The following is a 15,045-nucleotide window of genomic DNA, read 5'->3' on the forward strand; positions in this document are numbered from 1 at the left end:
GCATCTTCTAGCACCTGCTTTTTCAACCAGGGCTAGACAATACAATATCATATCAATATCACAATCAATTTGATCAGGAGTGTTGTATTTCATTTGCTGCAGCTGTAGCTGTAGGTGCTAAATGTTAATGCACTAATGCATTAAGCACACAATATGGACTCGAGCTAACAACCAACTTGCATTCATTATTAGCAACATTAGCATGTTTATCCTTTTCATGCTGCCACTTGGCTGTTTGCTAGCAAAACATCACTGTGATACTTTTCAAGTACTGTGTAAGTTTTTCTTCTGTCACTATGACAGCGCTGTTGAATTCTGACAGTAGTGCAGCTACAAATCACAGGTTTATATTCTTGCACTCGTTCTAATATTTCATTTCTATGGTAAGACATTAAACAGAGACTTTTTATGGAAGACATAAACAGATGAAAAAATAAACGTGAGTCTCCAGTAGGGAGCACGGTGACTTAGTGTTTATCATGCTTGCCTCGCACCTCCGGGGTTGTGGATTCAATTCCCGCCTCTGCCCTGTGTGCGGTGTGTGCTTGCTTCGAGGGGGTTGGGGGGGCGGGGTGCTCCAGGTAGTTTCCTCTCCCAGTCCAGAGACATGCATTGTAGGCTGATTGGCTCATTTCCAAATTGTCCGTAGTGTGTGAACGGGTGTGTGAGTGTGTGTGGGATGTTGGGCTGGCACCCCGTCCAGGGTGTCCATCCTCTTGTGTCCCGAGCTCCCTGGGATAAGCTCAAGGCTCCCCTGTGACCCCGTGTACAGAAAATGGATGGATGGATGGATAGATGGATAGATAGATGGATGGATGGATAGATGAATGGATGGATGGATGGATAGATGGATGGATGGATAGATAGATGGATGGATGGATGGATAGGTGGATGGATAGATGGATTCATGGATGGATGGATAGATGGATGGATGGATGGATAGATGGCTGGTTGGATAGATGGATACATGGATGGATGGATAGATCGATGGCTGGATGGATAGATGGATACATGGATGGATGATAGATTGATGGATGGATGGATAGGTGGATGGATAGATGGATACACAGATGGATGGATAGATTGATGGATGGATGGATAGATGGCTAGATGGATAGATGGATAGATGGATGATGGATAGATTGATGGATGGATGGATAGATGGATACATGGATGGATGATAGATTGATGGATGGATGGATGGATGGATAGATGGCTGGATGGAGAGATGGATACAGGGATGGATGTATAGATTGATGGATGGATGGATAGATGGCTGGATGGATAGATGGATACATGGATGGATGGATGGCTGGCTGGATGGATGGATAGATAGATGGATGGATGAATGGATGGATACATGGATGGATGGATAGATTGATGGATGGATGGATGGATGGATGGATGAATGGATGGATGGATGGATGGCTGGATGGATAGATGGCTGGCTGGATGGATGGATAGATAGATGGATGGATGAATGGATGGGGTCTTCAGCATCAATACTCTGTAACAGTTAATAGGTTTTCCCCTTTGGGGAAAGTCTTTCTCTGTGACATGAAAGCTTTTTCATTTGACCAACTTCAAGAGGCTGCCAAAGGAACGCCCACTTATAGCTGCTATGATAACAGGAAATAACTCGCTGTGTGGACGTTCCACAACATTCCACAGCATTATATGTAACCAGAAACGGATAAAAACTACAATGTGTGCCGTCCAGTAATAAAAAAAAAATTCCGTCCAGTGTCTTATTCCTTACTTAGCCTTAGCCAGGATGTCCAGTGTGTGTGTGTGTGTGTGTGTGTGTGTGTGTGTGTGTGTGTGTGTGCTGGATGGTCCAGCCAGAGGAGACTCCCGCTGTCAAATCCCTCATTAATTGTGTTGCACTATGATTATCAAAGCGCTAGGAGATCCACAGCCCCCGGATTAGCCTAATTCATGTCTCTTTTAGATGAAATAATCATAATGTTGACCATATTTGGAGATCATAGCAGGTTTTTTTGATTCCGTGATGCCATTGGAGCTCCATGCTCATGCTTTCAGATTTACACAAAGTGGAAAGGATGAGCGTGTTTCATATGCATCTCAGTCTGAGATCAAACCCGATGTCATAGACAGCACTAATAGCTGAATCAGTTGGAGTCCGTTTGAACCAATGTGGAGATGATAATATACATCTGTGTCTAAAAGAAAGCGTGACTCAGTTCTCCTCAGTCTGCCAGCCTGCACTCTGTCCTTCTCATATGGACCAGATGGACTGTGTTATCAGATAATAACATCTTATTAGAGCATGTGTGTGTGTGTGTGTGTGTGTGTGTGTGTGTGGAACTATCCGAGCCCGTCAACTGTCGGAGAAGCTGTCACATTCAGATCAAATGCTTTTCGGATTATCACACAGACCACAGAACCAGGATCCAAACGATCGTAAGAAGGCCGGAGTAATCTGAGTACACAGTATTTCTACACACGATGTTTACACACATGCACTCAGCAGTGTACTGCGCATTCTCTAAGTAAGCGATAAAGCACTTCCGGGGACGTGCGGTTACGGGAAAATAATCGACGGGATGAAGACGAGTGTTGCGTGTCAGAACAGTGAAGTCGATCGTTTTCTGATAACAGCACGCCAACACGTGTTTTAATTTCCTCTTCTACTACAGGAAATTAGCAGTATTTATTTATTTACAGCGACACATCGTATGTTTTTTTATCCATTTCTAGTTACGTTTAGTGTCGTGACTAGAGCATCTATGAAGCAGGTTGTCACGTAAGGGCGGTTAGGACGGATGCAATTGCAGTTAAGAGCTTTAATGAAGATTATAATATCCAGAGGGCAAGGCAAGAGACGTGAACAAAGACAGGCAGAGGTCAGGTGATTAGGGCAAAGCAGGCGAAAGCAGATAAGGCAGGAATCAAGGTCAAAGGCAAAGCAGAATCAAAACCAGAATAGACAAAACAATGGACTATGGCGACTGAACGTATACTTCGCCAAGACCTTATGAATGAGCAGTCTCTTAAGTAGTGTTGTGATTGTCAATGGGATCAGGAACAGGTGTGTGTGAGATTCCTCAGGAGACGGTGTCTGTGTGCTGCGTCGGGAGTTGTAGTCGTCGGCCGTGTTTGTAGTCCGTGGTGCATTCAGGGATACGGAGTCCCTACGTGAGACATACGTCAGACAGTAGCACTCTAACGTATTCTCGTCAGCCTCTCTTTCTTTTCTCTCTCTCTCTCTCTCTCTTGAAGTTAATAAGACAAAAAAAAAAAACAACGCATAAACTCCTCTGCCCTGAAGATATCGGAAAACGTCCAGTTAGAGGTATATTTCTTTCCTTCTGCCTAGTACAAAGTGCTGGCACTGGAGACTCCTTCCATGAATGTTAATAAAACATCTCATGGAAAAATACAACATGTTGATGATTATACGTGGGGGTTTTTTTTTTTCTTATATGTTAGTATAAAATATATTTAGTATGCTCTTTCATGCTGTATGGTTTCTCTGTAACATGACAAGCTGTGTTTTTTTTTTTTGTTTTTTTGTTTGTTATTAACGTCGAGAGAGAGATAGAGAGAGAGAGAGAGAGAGAGAGAGAGAGAGAGACTGGTGAGGGAACAGCTGTTTTATAGCTGCTATAACCTAAGTGATAGCAGGCGCTTGTCTCACGGGCATTCCGCACATTAAATGTAACTATAAACGGATAAAACGTACATATTGTTATTTTAATTAATAGGAAATTGTTCGTGTTGCCAGATTTCTGTGGTATAGGTGTAATAAAACACTTCAGGATGTCCTGTGGTTAGCACGTTCACCTCACACCTCCAGGGTCAGGGGTTCGATTCCTACCGCTGCCCTGTGTGTGTGGAGTTTGCATGTTCTCCCCGTGCTGCGGGGGTTTCCTCCGGGTACTCCGGTTTCCTCCCCCAGTCCAAAGACATGCATGGTAGTCTGATTGGCATGTCCAAAGTGTCCGTAGAGTATGAATTGGACTTCGGGGTAGTAATCGTAACACGATGTTGGCTATTTTCCTATGAGTGTTTTATTCCTTATGGACAGTGGAAATGCAGGTGGTTGATTGTCAAGCACGTTTCCTACATCTCTCTTTCAGTTTTTGCAACAAGTACTGATCATTCATACGTCATCGAAACAAAAGGTTTCACATAACAAGAAACAAATTGCAGTTTTGCTTTGCTAATAATCACGTTTTACTCTGTACTTATACTGTATATAGTTTATATACAGCTCTACCCAATTCTCTACTCAGTCTACGCACACACACACACACACACACACACACACACACACACACTTCATTCTCCTGATGCACCGCACTGTGCGCGTATATCACAGGTGTGTCCTGCTGTGAGACGGATCATAAACATGTTTTTACACCACTCTCAGGGCATTGCCCGGGCGCTTGTTTATTATCTGTAAAAGCAGCACTGTTAAATAAAAGTGCTCTTAACCCCGCCCCTGAAGGAGACATCTCTCTCTCTCTCTCTCACACACACACACACACACACACACACACTCATACGCTCGCTGTGAGTTCATTCCCCTGCATCACTGGAGCTCAGATCCGTCACACACACACACACACACACACACACACACACGGCACATCATGCCCCCTGTTGGTGATAGAGAGTAATGCTTTTGAAACTCAGTACAGATGTATGACCGCACGTGTAATAAAACACTTCAGGATGTCCTGTTATAGGGTAACAATCATCTTCGGGGGTTACCGAAGCGTTTGTGTTGGGAAAGGTCGTTATATCCTTTGCAGAGCTTCGTCTGACATCACTGAACACACACACACACATACACACACACACACACAGAACACTCTTATATATCTTTATTAAACACTTATACACGTTTATTCTCACTGGTCTTTGCTAGACCCCACTTACAGAAAAGTCACATGAATAATGACACGTTTCACATGTTTTTAGACTCTTTACGTGATGTCGTACACATTCTTCACCTGTAGTGAACGTGGCTTTTTAAAAAAAAATAAAAAATTATTATTCACTTTTACACGATTCGTCGACGTTTACGGGCTAACTTTTTACATGCGGGGGAAGTGTTTTTACTTACACAGTTTGCTTGAGTTCACATGTCACACTTTCTCATGTTTTTCACACACGATCACATATCCCTCACACGTGTGAAAAACTTATCACGTGATATTTTTTTTTTCCCTTGCACATTCCTGTAATATTCTCTTTTGCTTATTGTAAACTATACATTTAGATTGAGTTTTTCTTTTTTTGTTCTTTTTTTTTTTTTTTTTTTTGGCTGAACTCTGAACGCATTGTACCTGGGTGGTTTATTGAATCGGCCACAGAATGGGGAACAAACCGAGTGATTGGCGCTACAAAGGGAGGCGTTCTGATTAAAAACCTTTTCAGACCTGCTTAGAGCGAGGGCTGAGAGAACGAGGAACGATTGTTGCCTCTTAAATCTCCTCCATCCCTTTGCTTTCATTGCGAGTAGATTACTGCACTCCTTTCTATTCTGCCCGCAGAGTTCTTTGCGCTAGGCTGCTTAACTTTACAATACACACATCTAACACTCTCTCTCTCACTCTCTCTCTCTCTCTCTCTCTCTCTCTCTCTCTCTCTCTGTACCTCTCTACCTCTCACTCAGTTGTTTTTTTTATCATCTCTTTCTGGCACATGAAAAGCTTTGACTGAAGCGCTTTCCCAAACAGCCCCGGTTATAAAACGGCTTTCTCTCTCCTCAGCATGCAGCCCTGCTCTACACTGATTTGGACTTAATTGCTACGGAAGTTTGTATAAGTCGATGAGGATTAAGCGGGCAGAGTCTTGAGTGGCAGGCAGTGAGGGTTTGAGAAGAAGAGAAGAATTTGTGCTTCTTCTGTACACTCTCTACAGAACTCTACAGCACTAGAGATCCGTTTGGGATTTTCCTTCTTCCCTGGTTTCTAGTCGGGTTTGGTTTTGAATATTCATTCGATCAAAAGCTGTGTCTGCATCCAATCGGAACGGATTCATCCGCATTGCAGATTCCGAATAAACTGGTTACGGATATCCTAAAGTGGATGCTCTATATACAGTCTCCATTTACGTTCACGTTACACGTAATACGATCCACGTTTATGCACGTGCATGAAGCGAGATTCATATACGTATATGTTATAATAACAACTATGATTAGCACGTCTGCCTCGCACCTCCAGGATTGGGGGTTCGAGTCCTGCCTCCACCCAGTGTGCACCAAGTTTGCATGTTCTACCCGCTTTGGGGTTTCCTCCACGTTCCTCCCCCAGTCCAAAGACATGCACTATAGGCTGATTGGCATCTTTAAATTGTCTGTAGTGTGTAAATGTGTGTGATTGTGCCATGCTATGAGATGGCACCCCGTCCAGGATGTCCCCTGCATTGTTCCCCGAGTCCCCGGGATAGGCTCCAGGCTCCACGCAACCTTGTATAAGATAAGCGGTACAGAAAATGGATAGACACATGGATGATTCTGGTTGGTGCGTTCAGCTTTTTATACAAACTGCGCTTGTTTTAAAGAGCTTAAACTGATTTCTGTCATAACACAACACCATTCCAATTCAGGTCCAATTCAGGGAGTATTCCTGCCTCGCTCCCAGTGTTCCCGGGACAGACTCCGGATCCACCCTCACCCTTCACCAGGATAATGATAGTGTGAATGAATCGATGACTTCATTACTCTTTAGAAATGATTCAAAAGCAGAATCCTCTAAAGATGTCAGCTTGCTTTTCCCTTCAAAGTATCATCTTACAGTATGTTCATGAGCCTTCCCAGGAAATAATAATGTCTTGGGAATTGTACAAGGTCGGTCTATACATTCTCATTTCCATTTAATACCGTTTGTGGGTGTGATTTTGGGAAATTAACCTACCTGCGAAACGTTTATGACTTATACGTGTTTGACTCTGAGAAACATCTCAGAGGCTTTGAGCTCCAGAGATGTAGAGGACCAGCTCAGGATGAATGAAGCTTATCGTAATGTATAAGAAAGCTTCAAAGCTCATGGTGTATCTGTTCAACCTCCTGAGTGTGCTGTAGTTCCATAAAGAGGCTTTAAAAAGCATTGTCGCATTGATGGAATAAACAGTTACGCAAAGCCAAGATCACCTAGTGATGAATCTGCTCATTCATTTTTTAAAAGTTTTGATACAATACTCACAGTAACTAAGCCCACATTCTGCAAGCTTCTGTCTCCAAGTTATACAAGACTTCAGAGGAGAATACACTGTGTTTTTTGTGTTATTTTTACGTCCAAGATCCACGTCCTGCCAGTTAACACAGACATAAAATACATCAACCTGATACGAATCCTGTATCGGCCCTAATACCGGTACTTGGGGCATTCCTAAAATATACATCAGAAATATAAATATTTAAATATGTTGGGTTTTTTTTCTTCTCTCTCACACAGGTGCACCAGAAAGGAGAAGTGTGAGAGGTCATCTGAACCACGTCGCTTCACCTCGGACATCAAGCAGTGTGTCAGGTTGAGCGTCCACCCCAGCAACATCTCAGTATCCCAGTACAGTGTCACGGTGAGTCCATGGCCGCTAACTCCCTCACATCACACACACACACACAGAATCATTCTGAATGAGGTAACACAAACCCAATACTCTCACTTAAACCATCAGAAAAAAAATCACTCACTGTTTACGTTGCTGTATACGTTGTTGCACAAGCGGAAACGTACTGCTTATAAATTATTCAACACCCTAAGAGAGAGAGAGAGAGAGAGAGAGAGAGAGAGAGAGAAGCAAACTGGAAGCAGCCCAGGACAAACAAGCTGTTTCTTGATCCAAAAATATTAACAGGGCTACTTTTATTTTATGAGCCAAATTTAATGAGAAATACCTAAATTCCTAACATGGGCACGATTTAGGTTGTAATTTTCTACCTGCTACATTAGCTAAAGCAGAGTCTCGAGAGCACAGAGCCGTAAAATAAACTAATTGATAATTATAGTAATTACTAGTTTGAAACTTTTTTTTTGCATCCCATCCAGTTTATTTTCTGAGTCCAAATCTCCAGAATGTTTTCACATGCGTGTCTGCAGAGCTGTAGCTCGGCTCAGTTTAGCAGCTCGCATCTCTAAACCATGAGGCACGTTTGATTCACTTCCTGCACTTGAGTCGATTCAGAGTCGAATCGCTTTCAGGCTGCGCTGGAGTTCACTTGGAAATGATTTGAGACTTTCTCGCACAGACTCTCTTGGACTGGTTGTTTTGGTGCACGCTCAAGTGTGTTCTCACCTGCCTAAAGAACCGCACCGAGGGGGAGAACACACCAGGGCTCCATTCACACAGACGAAACACTGCACCCTTAAGGTTGTACACATACAGAGATTTTATTTTTTATTCCCACGTGATATCTTCTATAAATCCCAAAGCTTTATTCTCAAAGGAGAATGAAATCATATTTATTTGAGGCTCATCAACGCAGCCATATAGAGTTGACTTGGACCTTTTCCGTTAGCCGTATTCCTCCACCTTGGCAGCGTTTTGCAATCCGCCAGGTTGGGCAGATTACCCAGAGAGAAAGCTGCACATTTCAAATTCAACTGATTACTTTAAAAAACAAAACAAATAAAAATCTAGAAGACACATAGGCAGAATTGCTCACGAATGCTGGGTGCTCATGATTAAATAGTTGTTTGAAGAGATTAAAGCCCTGAATGCGTGATTTGTTTTTGTTTGTATGGAGTCGTAGGAGTGTCTTTGAGCATCAGAGACCACATTTTTCCACCGCAGCATAGCCGACATTGTAATGTTAGTACAATCACTGGAGATTCTCTATACATACAGCGGTGCTCGAAAGTTTGTGAACACTTTATAATTTTCTATATATGTGCAGAAATATGACTTAAAACATCATCAGATTTTCACACAAGTGCCAAAAGATGATAAAGAGAACCCAAATAAACAGATGAGACAAAAATATTATACTTGGTCATTTATTTATTGAGGGAAATGATCCAATATTACATATCTGTGAGTGGCAAAAAGTATGTGAACCTCTACGATTAGCAGTTAATTTGAAGGTGAAATTAGAGTCGGGTGTTTTCAATTAAGGGGATGATGATCAGGCGTGAGTGAGTGAGCGCTCTGCTTTATTTAAAGAACAGGGATCTATCAGAGACTGAGCTTCTCAGCACATGTTTGTGGAAGTGTATCATGGCATGAACAAAGGAGATTTCTGAGGACCTCAGAAAAAGAGTTGTTGATGCTCATCAGGCTGGAAAAGGTCACAAATCCATCACTAAAGAGTTTGGACTCCACCAATCAACATTCAGACAGATTGTGTACAAATGGAGGAAATTCAAGACCATTGTTACCCTTCCCCAGATTGGTGACCAACAAAGATCACTCCAAGAGCGAGACATGTTAATAATCTGTGAGGTCACAAAGGAGCCAGGCTTACTTCTAAGCAACTAGAGTCCTCTCTCACATTGTTCTCACACTGAACAGCAAATGGTGTGCTTGGCAAGGATGCAAGGAGAAAGCCACCGCTCTCCAAAAAGAACATTGCTGCTCATCTGCAGTTTGCTAAAGATCACATGGGCAAGCCAGAAGGCTATTGGAAAGATGTTTTGTGGATGGATGAAACCAAAAAGGAATTTTTTTGGTTTAAATGAGTGGCGTTATGTTTGTAGAAAGAAAAACACTGCATTCTAGCATAAGAACCTTCTCCCATCTGTGAAACATGGCGGTGGTAGTCTCATGGTTTGGGCCTGTTTTGCTGCATCTGGGCCAAAACAGCTCACCATCACTGATGGAACAATGAATCTGAATTATACCAGCGATTTCTAAAGGAAAATGTCAGGACATCTGTCTGTGACCTGACTCTCAAGAGAAAGTGGGTCATGCAGCAAGACAATGACCCTAACCACATGAGTCGTTCTACCAAAGAATGCTTAAAGAAGAATAAAGTTAATGTTCTGGAATGGCCAAGTCAAAGTCCTGACTTTAATCCAATAGAAATGTTGTGGAAGAACCTGAAGCAAGCAGTTCATGTGAGGAAACCCACCAACATCCCAGAGTCGAAGCTGTTCTGTACTGAGGAACGGGATAAAACTCCTCCAAGCCGATGTGCAGGACTGATCAACAGTTACCACAAACGTTTAGTTACAGTTATTGCTGCACAAGAGGATCACACCAGATACTGAAAGCAAACGTTCACATACTTTTGCCACTCACAGATATTGAAATATTGGAGCATTTTCCTCAATAAATAAATGACCAACTTATTACCATAATATTTTTGTCTCATTTGTTTATTTGGGTTCTCTTCATCTACGTTTAGGACTTGCGTGAAAATCTGATGATCATATTTATGCAGATATATAGAAAATTCTAAAGGGTTCACAAACTTTCAAGCACCGCTGTAGGATATGTAGCCACCAATTAAATATTATTTTGTAAGATTATTACAAAGACGACTGAGTCAGAGCATCTCCAAAACAGCAGGTCTTGTGGGGTGTTCCTGGGATGCAGTGGTTAATACCTAGCAAAATTGGTACAAGGAAGGACAACCGGTGAACTGGAGCCAGGCTCATGGGCGCCTAAGGCTCATTGATACATGTGGAGAACGAAGGCTAGCCCATCTGGTCCAATCCCACAGAAGAGCTACTGTATTTAAGGCTCTGGGTTACTGATCAGAAGGTCAGGAGTTCAAGCCCCAGCACTGCCAAGCTGCCACTGTTGGGCCCTTGAGGAAAGCCCTTAACCCTCTCTGCTCCAGGGGCATCGTAGGCCCCAACCTCCTAACATCCTGGGATATGCAAAGAAAAAAGAATTTCACTGTGCTGTAATGTATATGTGAACAATAACGAGTCATCATCATCATCATATCAAGCATACTGCCTTCCGATTGGAGCACACCATTTAACTGACAGTGCTAATTGGATGTCTGACGTGTATATCTAGACATCTAGACCCAGAGTCCGGAAAAAAACAACAACCCATAAAACAGTATTGAATGTCTCTTTTATCGTACTTTAAAACCAAGTCATATTAAATAGAAGTTTCCAGTAGCCTACTGCGGCCGACACATTGGAAATGTCTACGCAAACACAGTATGGCAGACATATTGTCCTGGGTTTTATTTCGACAATGACATTATCAGTCCATAAACAAGGTATTCGAGATGCAATGTTCAAACATAACCTAAAGAAAATGGAGTATTTGAAGGCAGGAATGTAGAATCTAAGCTGAAATCTGTCTGTGATTTATGTATTGTGTTTTTATGGGTACTTGCAAGAAATCTTTGTAGGCATGGTGCAATTTTTTTTTCCTTTCAGAAGGACAGAATAAAAGATTGTAGCAATCTGCATTTTGAGATTTTCGGTTCACAAAGGCGCCAGTATGTTAGGAAAAAAGAGCTGGTAGAAAGCATAATGATATATTTGTACAGGCTTGTGCATGGCAGCCAATAAAGTAGGGAGTTTGGACATTTATATTGAATTAGAATCAATATAAAAAGATTTTTCCTCATGCTGCTGTACCTTTGGGAGGACGGCTTTATTCTAAATGAGGTCTTTTTTTTCCTTCTTTTTTTTTTTTTTTTTTTTTGGGTTGGCCTTTTTTGCAGAGCACTGTATATTTAAACTCTACAGTATAAATATAATATAAATGTCATCCCTGGTACAAATGTGGTTATTTGCAGAAAATATACATCGTCCCTGCTTCGAGCCCTGGGTAACCTTTTCTGAGTTTCATTTTAATATATATTGAATACAGTGACTTTAAAAGTCTGCCAGGAACGGACAAGGAGAAACCACTCTGTTTTCTTTGTCCCTGAGGGCAGGAGCTGCGACTTCCACCCGTTTGTATTTAAACCCCTCTTTGCCTTCAAAGCAATATATTTCCATTTTAAGTAACCGGTTCTGTATGATGATTTATCAATTTCTTTCCTGATGCTTTTCACTTGGACGCAAAGGTAATCAGGGAGCAGAGAGCCGTCGCTCCTTTGTGGATTGCACGGAGGTTTTTTGTTTATGGTGCGTGCCTCTCTCGTCGTGAAGAAATTTTCATATCCATCCCAGTCGGGGACGTCTGAGTTCACCTGCTCGAAATTCTCATCTTGGCTCTCTAAAAAGGGGGGAAAAAAAAGAGATTAAAATCCCGGCATCAGCTTTTGCATCCAGAGAAACGGAGGGAGGAGGGTATCTTGCTTGCGAGCGTCTTCCTTCTCATTAAATAGCAATATAAAAACAGCATAGGTCAGCCGTTCTGCTGGGCAAGAGCTGTTACAGCACCATATCTCGCATGAAGAGCAGAGAGAGACGAGGCAGCATCACAGGCCCATTGCTTTCTATCAGTATGGAGAGTTGACCTGCTTCACCTACAGTAGGCTGGTTTACAGTTTGGCCTTCTAGCTGGATTAGAAATGTTCTCAGCATGGACAGCATTTCTGATACAGGGCATACTTCACTATTGTTTTCATTCATCTTTTGTTCCAGTAAACTTTCACTTTATATTTATATATATATATGTTCACAACACAGAGCCACCATTTGGTAAAAGACCAATGTGGTAAAGCATAAAAGACCAGCCGACATTTTTCCATTCTTCAACAGCCCATTTTTGCTGATCCTGTGCCCACTGTAGCCTCACATTCCTATTTTTAGCCGACCCGATGCGATCTTCTGCTGTTGTAGCCCATCTGCCACAAGGTTTCTCCTTGTTATGCATTCTGAGATGCTTTTCTGCTCCCCACAGCTGTAAAGAGTGGTATTTGAATTACCGTAGCCTTCCTGATGGCTCCAACCAGTCTTGCTGTTCTCCTCTGATGGTTTTTTTTGTTTTTCACACCACCCTGTGTAAACTCTAGAGACTTTTTTTGTGTATGTGTGAAGATCACAGGAGATCAGCAGTTTCTGAAATAATGAAACCAGCCCATGTGGCAAGAACAACCATTCCACGGTCAGAGTCACTGAGATCTCAATTTATCCTGAAGCTCATGACTGTCATTGAGCTGTATCAGTGGAGGCCTAGACCCTCAGGTGGTTGGACTCATCGGGTTTGCCTTGTTAAGCAGGACTCCACCAGTGTGGATTAGACAGGCTCTAAAAGCCCACCGTTCAGCTGGCAAACTACACCAGGAGTGGGGAGATCTCCATGTGAGTCTTGGCTATTGCTCCTGTTGCAAATGGCCATCTGTGACCAATAAGGAAGATTAAATGACAAATATTAAAGGGAGACAAAGACAAGAGTATGGACGTAAATCTGACCTTTCTGAAATAATAGCTTAAATATTTAAAAGAAAAGGTCGCAAGGTATAAGGAATGTGTCTGTGTGTGTTCAGAAGGAGATGGGGGCAAGAATCGGGCCATTACTGTCCAATGATTGGATTTGTCCTTTTATTGATTTTTTTGTTTTTTGTTTTGCTGTTTTTGTATTAGGCGGCACATTTTTTCCCCCGGGCAAAGCAAATAAAACTGAAATAATCTAGGGAGTTATATCACCAATCTTCTCTCTCTCTCTCTCTCTCTCTCTCTCTCTCTCTCTCACTTTCCTCCGTCTGTCTCTCCTGGGTCCAGTGGATCACATTAAAGTCAGTGTGGGCCTACAGATGGTTGAGTTGTATCAGGAGCAAATGGTCATGCTCAGATATTTATCTAATCACACAGTTTATTTTTTCACTTTTTTTTGGTGGCCAAGGTGCATCTGAAGGTTAAAGCATTTGATTTCTTTTTTTTCTCCCTCAAAAAAGTAAACGTTCATGCTGTTCTGTTTTGGAGTCAACAAGTGAGAAGTATTTTGGTGGAATGGTTGAACATGGTGTTATAGACGAACAGAATGAATTCAGCATAAACGTAATTGCATTTCATTTCGTTGATGTTGTCTTTCCTCCTTTCCAGCTCGTTCTGGAAGCCCACAATGTTCCCGAGCTCTCCGCAGGCGTGAACTGCACCTTTGAAGACCTGGCTGAGATGGATGGACTTGTGGAAGGCAATCGCATCACTTGCAGCTCCCCTGCTGAGAAAGAGGTCCCACGCATCGTTGTAGACCAAGGTGTGTATACACACGTTCCAAATTCTTGGAGCCGGCAATGCCAGCCTTTTTTTCCTCGTATTGGCCCATTTGGATATCTCCAAGTTGGTGTTATATTCAAAGGCCACACAAGTAGCTCAGCTGGAAAACAGATGGAGTCTAGAAAATGTACATGGACAGGGTTTGGTTAGGCAAGAAGAAGGAGAATCTTGGAGAGAAGCCAAGCACTGTGCTGTCAAAAACAAAACAAAACAAAACACTATACTGATGTTACCAGTGCAGTTTTGCCATCCAGAATCAAGTACTGAATCCTACACTTGACAATAGAGCACTAGAAAATAAGGCATTAGTTCAACAAGGCTTGGACTTACCGCTAAATGTATGATAAGGCTTCATGGTAAGACAAAGAAACAGCAGAGTGTACAGTAAATAGATGAACTAATCAAGGGTGAGACACATAACAGGTGAACACAATAGGGTAACACGCAAATAGCAGGGCAGGGCAGAGACAGCGAATATCTTGTAAGATATCAAAACTCACCCCAGCACAACATGATTGCATAAACATAAAACTATAAGCCTTTTTTTTTTTTAAAGAAATCCACACACACACACATGCCATTTTCTCTAAGCCGTGACGATTTTAGGTAAATGCTAAGGTAAATGCCAGGTTTAGGATCGTGATTAGTATTCCTAACTCTTCCTCCATTTTATGGATTCTTATGGAATCCAACTCAAACCGTAAATCTGTTCATTTCTTTGCCATGAATCTGTCATGAGTCCAGGTTTAATGAGGTGTAAGTGGGATATTGGAGGCAGTGTACCATCTAAGAGACACCCACACATGTACTTCTGTCTTTTCACATACTGTTAAAGAATTATTCATCATGCTGCTTGGAAAATACCAATAATTACAGCAATTACATCAATGGTGAGTGAAAATGGCACTGCACATCAGCACAGTTGTTGAGAGAGCAAAGTGTCAGCAGGAAAACAGGAGCCCTGGCTGAACTAAGATAAACACATGGC

General features: G+C 42.1%; 1 protein-coding gene across 2 annotated transcripts in view; it reads left to right on the forward strand.

The window, feature by feature from the left end:
• The window catches only part of plxna4 (plexin A4), a 347,014-nt gene that overhangs the window by 232,598 nt on the left and 99,371 nt on the right, over positions 1-15,045 (forward strand). For both annotated transcript variants that reach the window (XM_053650138.1, XM_053650139.1), the window contains 2 exons: positions 7,434-7,557; positions 13,884-14,037. In XM_053650138.1, the coding sequence (XP_053506113.1) occupies positions 7,434-7,557; positions 13,884-14,037 (278 nt within the window). The remainder of the gene's footprint in view (positions 1-7,433; positions 7,558-13,883; positions 14,038-15,045) is intronic.

The sequence above is a fragment of the Ictalurus furcatus genome, chromosome 19 (assembly GCF_023375685.1).
Source record: "Ictalurus furcatus strain D&B chromosome 19, Billie_1.0, whole genome shotgun sequence".
NCBI lineage: Eukaryota > Metazoa > Chordata > Actinopteri > Siluriformes > Ictaluridae > Ictalurus > Ictalurus furcatus.